This window comes from Chionomys nivalis, chromosome 8 (assembly GCF_950005125.1).
Source record: "Chionomys nivalis chromosome 8, mChiNiv1.1, whole genome shotgun sequence".
NCBI classification, from domain to species: Eukaryota; Metazoa; Chordata; class Mammalia; order Rodentia; family Cricetidae; genus Chionomys; species Chionomys nivalis.
The window spans coordinates 89,105,634-89,114,264 of NC_080093.1; the positions used below are offsets into that span (position 1 = coordinate 89,105,634).

Consider the following 8,631-nt stretch of genomic DNA (forward strand, 5'->3'; position numbering starts at 1 on the left):
GAGAGAGGTGTCCCAGGCTAGCCACAGCTATACAGAGAGACCCCTGTCTCCAAAGCAGAAATCTTCTCTATCTGTAGAGACATTCTAAATCATTTTAAGAAGTGAATGTCCCTGTGTAAAAAGCCCACTTCTGGTGTGAAATAAGGGGGTAAGATCAACATCTCTAATTTCAGGAGTTTGGTGCCTTCTAGATTCTGAATTGGTATTGGACAAGGAACAAGGCAAGCAACTCAGTGGCATCTGAGGATCTCATCCTACTTGAGAAAGTGGACTATAATCAATAAATCCCACATCATTTATCCCTCCCTAGTGCTTACAATGATTCTAACATGCAGATTAAGGAGTTAACAGATAATATATATCACTATATTCTATCTACAGCATATATATACATATATATACATATATATATATATATATCAACATTGAAGACTCATAAATCCCTGACTCATTAAAAAAACCTTGCCTGTTCTTTTTTGCATTCAGGAAGCTCTAATGCAATCATTTCTGCCAAGTACCCAACCCCCTAAAACTCCTAGCTATATTTTACTATATCATCTTCGGCTTTGATTTTTGTTTTTTGGGTTTAAAAAATATTTTATTACATTTATTTACTCGTGTGTGTGTGTGTGTGTGTGTGCGTGCAAGAGAGAAAGAGAGAAAAAGGAAAGGGAAGAGAGGGGGACAGAGGAAGAGAGAGGGAAAGAGATGGGGGAGGGAGGGAGGAAGAGGGAGGGAGGAGAGAGAGAACGTGAATATGTGTGCCAGGTCATGCACGTATCACAGTCAAAGGAAAATTTGCAGGATTCTAGGATTTAGCTCTCTTCTCTTTTCATGTGGATACTAAGGATCACTCCAGTCAAAAGGCTTGGTAACAAATGCCTTTAGCCACTCAGCTATCTCACCCAATCTTGTTTTAGTTTTCTTGAAGCAGGGTCTCATTATGTAGCATAGGCCAGCCTGTAAATCACTATGTACTCCAGCATGGCCTTGCCTTGGAATCCTCCCACCTGCACCTAGTGAGTACTAGGATTAAAGGCACATGCCACTATGCCTGGATTAATGCATCATTTGAGGGACAATCAGCTGGAGCTTTGGCTGGGAGCAGATTCACACCTAGATGTTTCCAGGTACATCCATGCCTTGGTTGACTATTTTGGTCTGTATCTCCATAGCCACAAGACTTTAAAAGAATATGTTTGTTGAACTGATAAACTTCCTTCCCATAGTGTTCCTCAAAGCAGCCCTAACCCTTCTCCCTACAGGTCTCAAAGGAAGTTGTGAAGACTTCTGTCCTAAGAAAGGAATTCAACTTTGGTCAAGGTCAAAGTACACTGTGACACTGTGATACTCCTGTTCAGAAGAGATAAGCTCACTTGGGAGGGGGGTTTAAAGTGAAGCTTTTTATCTGTTGTATCAATAACCTAAAAAATGTTTCAAGTAAGTATTTGGCTAGAAAGGAACAAAGCAGATGATCCAGCAGCAGGAAAGGCAGAAGGAAGGAGGTACTCTCTGTTGTTTCTGAATTCTCTTCCACAGTGGCAGAAATCCAACTTGTTTTTTTACAAAGTCTAGGCTGTACAATGCTGTAATCTCAACCCATATTACACAATTATGGTCTTTTTAACAAAAGCATATTTAGCGTCTGTCTCTGGGCCCCAGCATGCAACCATCCTTTCAGGAAGAAAGATTGGGAAAGGGATCTCCCACAGTTGTGACAACTTGTCAGACCACCTTGAGGAGAGACTGGAGCTGAGACAATCACATGCGTGTGCCACACCTTGACCAAGACTGCTTGTTTATACATTCCTCTCATCTTCTTTGTAAATGTGAGGTGGGCCTCTTCGTTTCTCTTCCCAGTGTGACCACATTCATTATTACTGGTTTCCTTAATTGGTCTCTTGAGGCTAGGTGACTGAGCCTAGATTGTTAGTGTTGTAGACAAGCAAATAAGAATGAACCACAATATACAACAAACCACGTGGAAGTTTATTGACAGGGGGTGAAAAGAGAGGTTGGTAAAAGCCTGCTTCGAAAAAGGAAGTGGTGGAAAGAGACTACAGAACGAGTTGGGCTCACTTTTAAAGGGGCATGAGCACAATTGTGTACAGAGACTTGTACAGCCACCCCACAGTGTATGCACATAGATTACAGAGTGCCCTGTTGCCACAGGTCCGTGGGCTGACAAGGCATTTGCCTAAATCCTGGCAATGCAGGTGCGGCTGTAGGCCCTGGGTCTGGCTAGGTGGTGCTAGAAATGCTAACAGTCAGAACTACCAGGACCCAGGCTCTGACCCTCACAACTTCGGTAACAAACTATCAGGTGAAAATGAGAAAGTTGATTCCAATCAAGGAAGCAGGTAGGCTAACTGCAAATCCTCACCTCTCTCTTCATTCGTCCAAATCAATTCCTCCTGTCTCCTCCCCAGTCAACAACAGAACACCTGCTGTAGCCTCCCTTCCCCCTCCCCCCATCTCCAGCAGATCCCATAGATATTTCCTTCCTAATCTCTCTCTCCACCATTAATTGCTTTATCCCAGCCCCAAATCTAGCAAGTGTTCCCTGGGACCCATTCCTGTCAGGGAAGCATTTAGACTGACTGCAGACCCCTCCATTCCTCCCAGTCCAATTCCCGCCCCCCCCAGTCTCATCCAGGTAGACTTTCTGTCGTGCCCTTTTGGCACTCCCAGAGGACTAACTAAGCAGATCCTAATGGAATACCCAGCTTTCCTCTCTCTTGCCAATTCTCTCAACTACCCTCAAGCCATCCCCATTCCTAAGTCTCAAGCCCCAATATCCAGAAACACATTTTACCTGGAACTCCCAGTGGTCATAACTACCAAGACTCCTGAAGATTTTCTCTTTGGAAACAGTAACTAAGGAACAAAACACCCCCCCTAAAAAAACCAAATATTAGCACCTAGAATTATAGTTTTCCCAATCCCAGATGCCTTAGTCATCAGTATCAAAACACAATCAATTCAGTCAGGACACTGTGTCTCAACTAGAACCCAGAAACCCCAGCATGTCAAGCACTGAATATTCCAATATATTTGAAGCACAAATACAAGACCTTAAAACAACCTTTATGGATATGATAGAGATCTTTAAAGAAGAAATAAATTCCTTAGAGAAAATTATGAAAACAAAAACAATGGGAAGTGAATGAATAAAACAGCTAAGAGTTTGAAAGTGAAAATAGAATTAATAAAGAACCCAAAGCTGAGGGAAATTAAGAATGAAAAATTTAGGAACTCAAACAAGAAACACAGAGGCAAGCTTTACCAACAGAATACAAGAGATGGAATGATGTTGGATGTCCTTCTGTATATGCATTGCTTTTATTGGTTGTTTCAGCCAATGGCCTAGCAGAGCAAAGTCAGGTGGGAAATCTGAACAGAGATACAGAAAGAGGTTAGGTGGAGTCAGGGAGACACCATGTAGCTGCCAAAGGAGAAAGACATCAGCCAGAACCTTACCCGGTAAGCCACAGCCTCGTGGCGATACACAGATTAATAGAAATGGGTTAAATCAAGATGTCAGAGCCCATCTTGTGTTGTTGAGGCTGAGGATTGACTTGGGTTCTGAGAGACTCCTGTCCCGGACCGCAGTGTTAAAAAAAAAAAAACTGAAAACTTTCTGAAACTTCCTGCAGTGAGAGAGCAGAACTTTTGAAGGGGTTTTTCCACACACAAAAATCTTTTTAAAAATAATGAGAAGAATGGCAGCAGAGACCCAGACACTAAACTTTGGGCCTGAATGGCTCCGTGCTCTGTCCAGTGGTGGGAGTATCACTTCCCCTCCTCTTTCTCCGGCCCTGCCAAAGTATAAATTAGCAGATTATCATTATGGCAGAGAAGAAATGTTAGCACTTTTCCTTAAAGACTACAAGATACTTTTTGACCTTCTGGAGAAAGAATTCCTGCCTATCCTACAGGAGGAGCCCCTGCCACCATTGGCTCTAGTACCCTTTACAGAAGAAGAACAGAGAAACTTTTCCATGTCTTTAAATAGTGCTGCTGTCCTGCGATTGACAGGACGAGGAGGAGGAGGAGGAGGAGGAGGAGGAGGAGGAGGAGGAGGAGGAGGAGGAGGAGGAGGAGGAACACTGGTGGGGGCTCCTAGAGGTCGAAGTTCTTCAAGAGGGCGAGGCAGAGGTAGAGGTGAATGTGGTTTCTACCAAAGAAGCTTTGATGAAGTAGAGGGTGTGTTTGGACGAGGAGGTGGCAGGGAAATGCATAGATCACAGAGCTGGGAAGAAAGGGGTGACAGGCGCTTGAAAAACCAGGAAGAAAAGATGTAGGGAGACGAAATTTTGAGGAAAGTGGACCAACATCTATGGGCAGAAAGCATGAATTTATACGGTCAGAAAGTGAAAACTGGCGAATCTTTAGAGAGGAACAAAATGGAGAAGATGAAGATGGAGGTTGGCGGTTAGCTGGGTCAAGAAGGGATGGAGAGAGGTGGCGGCCTCACAGCCCTGATGGCCCTCGTTCTACAGGCTGGAGGGGACACATGGAACGTCGCCAGAGGTTTGAGTTTGATTTTCGAGATCGAGATGATGAGCGAGGTTACCGAAGAGTGCGCTCTGGCAGTGGGAGCATAGATGATGACAGGGATAGCTTGCCGGAATGGTGTTTAGAGGACGCTGAAGAAGAAATGGGCACATTTGACTCCTCTGGAGCATTCCTCTCTCTAAAAAACGTGCAGAAAGAACCTATTCCTGAAGAGCAGGAAACGGACGTCAGGCCTGTGGAGGAGGGAGAAGAGCGCTCTGACTCTGACAGCAGCCATAATGAAGAGGCCAAAGAACCTGATAAGGCAAACCGGAAAGAGGGAGAAAAAACAGACAAAGCAGGAGCTGAAGCTAACGAGGAAGCACCTCAACCATCATTATCATCGGCTAGACCAGGTACCCCATCAGATCATCAGCCTCAAGAAGCACCACAGGTGAAGAGGAAAGATGAACCCAAAGCTGAACAAATGGAAAAACCTGACGAAGAGAGTAGGACAGAAACTAGTCTCCCAGTTAAGGTGCCCAGCAGAGGGAATGAAACAGTGCCTGCCTCCCAGCAACCCTCAACACAGCTTCCTCCAGATACAGCCTCTCCTCTCGTCATTCTTCCACCTCCTGTTCCCACTCCTGCTTCTGCCTCACGGCCAGTTGAGACAGCAGCCATTGAGGCTCCTGGTATGGGCAGTGTTTCCACAGAGCCAGATGATGAAGAGGGCCTCAAACACTAGGAACAGCAAGCTGAGAAGATGGTGGCTTATCTCCAAGACAGTGCACTAGATGATGAAAGATTGACATCAAAACTGCAAGAGCACAGAGCTAAACGAGTGTCGATTCCACGGACGTACGAAGCAATGCAAAAGTGGTATTACAAAGACCCTCAGGGGGAAATCCAAGGTCCCTTTAACAATCAGGAGATGGCCAAATGGTTTCAGGCGGGCTATTTTACAGTGTCTTTGCTTGTGAAGAGAGCATGTGATGAAAGCTTCCAGCCTCTTTGTGATATCATGAAAATGTGGGGAAGGGTTCCTTTCTCTCCAGGCCCAGCTCCTCCTCCTCATATGGGAGAATTGGACCAGGAACGCCTGACCAGACAGCAGGAACTCACTGCCTTATACCAAATGCAACACCTCCAGTACCAGCAGTTCTTAATACAGCAACAGTATGCACAGGTTTTGGCTCAACAGCAGAAAGCAGCTTTATCATCCCAACAGCAACAGCAGTTGACCGTTCTTCTCCAGCAGTTCCAAGCTCTGAAGACGAGAATATCTGATCAGAACATCATTCCCTCAGTAACTAGGTCTGTGTCAGTGCCATATACTGGCTCTATCTGGGAGCTTCAGCCAGCAGCCTCACAGCCCACAGTTTGGGAAGGTGGTAGTGTATGGGATCTTCCCTTGGACACCACGACACCAGGCCCTTCCCTGGAACAGCTTCAGCAACTAGAGAAGGCCAAAGCTGCAAAGCTAGAGCAGGAGAGAAGAGAGGCAGAAATGAGGGCAAAAAGGGAAGAGGAGGAGCGAAAGGGGCAAGAAGAACTCCGTAGACAACAGGAGGAAATTCTCCGGAGGCAGCAGGAGGAAGAAAGGAAAAGACGAGAAGAAGAGGAGCTGGCTAGAAGGAAGCAGAAGGAGGCTCTGTGGCGCCAGCGGGAGCAAGAGATTGCACTAAGGCGGCAGCAGGAAGAAGCACTTAGAAGGCTGGAGGAGAGGAGGAGAGATGAAGAAAGAAGGAAGCAGGAAGAACTGCTACGCAAGCAGGAAGAGGAGGCTGCCAAATGGGCCCGAGAAGAGGAGGAAGCACAGCGCCGACTGGAGGAGAACCGCCTGCGCATGGAAGAGGAAGCAGCCAGACTTAGGCATGAGGAAGAGGAACGAAAACCGAAGGAGCTGGAGCTGCAGCGGCAGAAGAGCTGATGCGCCAGAGGCAACAGCAGCAAGAAGCCCTTCGAAGGCTGCAGCAACAGCAGCAGCAGCAGCAGCGTGCACAGATGAAGCTTCCCTCTTCTTCAACATGGGGTCAGCGGTCTAACACAACACCATGTCAGTCCCAAGCCACACTGTCATTGGCTGAAATCCAGAAGCTGGAAGAAGAACGAGAACGACAAGAGCAAAGGCGTCAGCAGAGGGAATTGATGAAGGCTCTCCAGCAGCAGCAGCAACAGCAGCAGCAACAGCAGAAACTTTCAGGTTGGGGGAATGTCAGCAAACCTGCAGGTACCACCAAGTCTCTTCTGGAGATCCAGCAGGAAGAGGCCAGGCAGATGCAGCAGCAGCAGCACCAGCAACAACAGAACAGAGCCCGGAACAGCACACATTCCAACCTGCACACCAGCATTGGGAATTCTGTATGGGGCTCTATAAACACGGGTCCTCCTAACCAGTGGGCATCTGATCTAGTCAGTAGTATCTGGAGTAATGCAGACACTAAAATCTCCAACATGGGATTTTGGGATGATGCAGTCAAAGAGGTGGGACCTAGAAATTCAACAAATAAAAATAAAAACAATGCCAGTCTCAGTAAATCTGTAGGTGTGTCTAACTGGCAGAATAAGAAAGTAGAAGAAGAAGAAGAAAAGTTGCCGAAGCTCTTTCAGCGAGTAAATAAAGCCCAAGATGGATTTACCCAGTGGAGTGAACAGATGCTTCATGCCCTTAATACGGCAAATAACTTGGATGTTCCCACATTTGTTTCTTTCTTGAAAGAAGTTGAATCTCCTTATGAAGTCCACGACTATATCAGGGCCTATTTAGGAGATACTTCTGAGGCCAAGGAGTTTGCCAAGCAGTTCCTTGAGCGCCGTGCCAAACAGAAAGCCAACCAACAGCGTCAGCAGCAACAGCAGCAGCAGCAACAGCAGCAGCAGCAACAGCAGCAGCAACAGCAGCAGCAGCAACAGCAGCAGCAGCAACAGCAGCAGGACTCTGTTTGGGGCATGAACCATAGTACACTCCATTCGGTATTTCAGACCAATCAAAGCAACAACCAACAATCCAGTTTTGAGGCTATGCAAAGTGGCAAGAAGAAGAAAAAACAGAAGATGGTTCGAGCAGATCCTAGTTTATTAGGGTTTTCAGTCAATGCGTCATCAGAGCGACTCAACAAGGGTGAGATTGAGACTCTAGATGACTGCTGAGTACCTGCCGCTATGCCAGCCCTCCCTCCTGCCTAGTGACCATGGATTTTCCTCGTTGGACACCACATGCATCCACCATTTGCTCTCTGTCACTCTGCAACAAATCACAGAACCAATCATCTCAGGCTTTTTTTTTTTTCTAACCCCGTGTCCAAGATTATTTTAAGTCACTGTTGGTGAGCATCTCAGACTGTATCTGAGTGGACCAGACCCTTTGTCTTGGGGGTGGCAGTTGGGATTGCTCCCCAGCAGGGCAGATATTGGCAGCACAGCACACATTCACTGTGCATCGGTTTCATCTGCTGTCTCCTGGAAGTGTGTTGGAATCTGCCAATAGCAGGTTACTTTCTCTTGACACTTTTCTTTTGTTGTTTTGTTCTTTCTCCCCCACCTCTCTACCCTGCCCCCAATACAGGCAAAAGGTCTTAACTATTGCAGTCGTGAAGAAAGTTAATGGTTAATAGACATTGGCCAGGAGCAAATGCTCCCCTGGACGGTGACTTCACTTTTGCCAGAGCCAGGCAGAACTCTGCCTAGAGGTTGGCCATTGCTAACTTCAGGATTGCATCAGAGGCCCAGAGGGGGTGGTTTGTAGACTGGCTTGTTTGATGTTGCACACCCTTTACTCGTTCTTTCTGAATATCTTTCCAGAGAAAGGATTTATGTTTTCTTCATTAGATAGTGACTTTCCAAGCAAGATGTGCTCTTCCCTGACATACTCCAACCTTACTGGACGAAGGAAACCCTATGGCCTGGGACAGGGACTTCTAATTTTCTTTTCATATAAAACTGATCCCCCCCATAAATATTTTTACTTCAAAGGACTAGGACCAGTTTATTTTGGGCCCTTCTGTGAAAATTTGTCTTGTTTAAGAGGCACCTTTACCATATGTATGAATTTATGTAATTTCAACTTGGATAGGGAGAAACTTTTGGCTTCCGATAAAAGTTGGGAATTTCACCTGTTCCTCAGAGCACCGT

General features: G+C 46.1%; 1 protein-coding gene across 1 annotated transcript; it reads left to right on the forward strand.

Moving 5' to 3' along the window:
- The first annotated feature begins 3,553 nt into the window (after positions 1 to 3,553).
- LOC130879523 (GRB10-interacting GYF protein 2-like) lies at positions 3,554 to 8,050 on the forward strand. The gene is given in 3 exon segments (XM_057778142.1): positions 3,554 to 4,275; positions 4,278 to 6,422; positions 6,425 to 8,050. Coding segments are annotated over 3 exon segments (3,933 nt in total). The 5' UTR covers positions 3,554 to 3,713; the 3' UTR covers positions 7,651 to 8,050.
- The last annotated feature ends 581 nt before the right edge of the window (positions 8,051 to 8,631 follow it).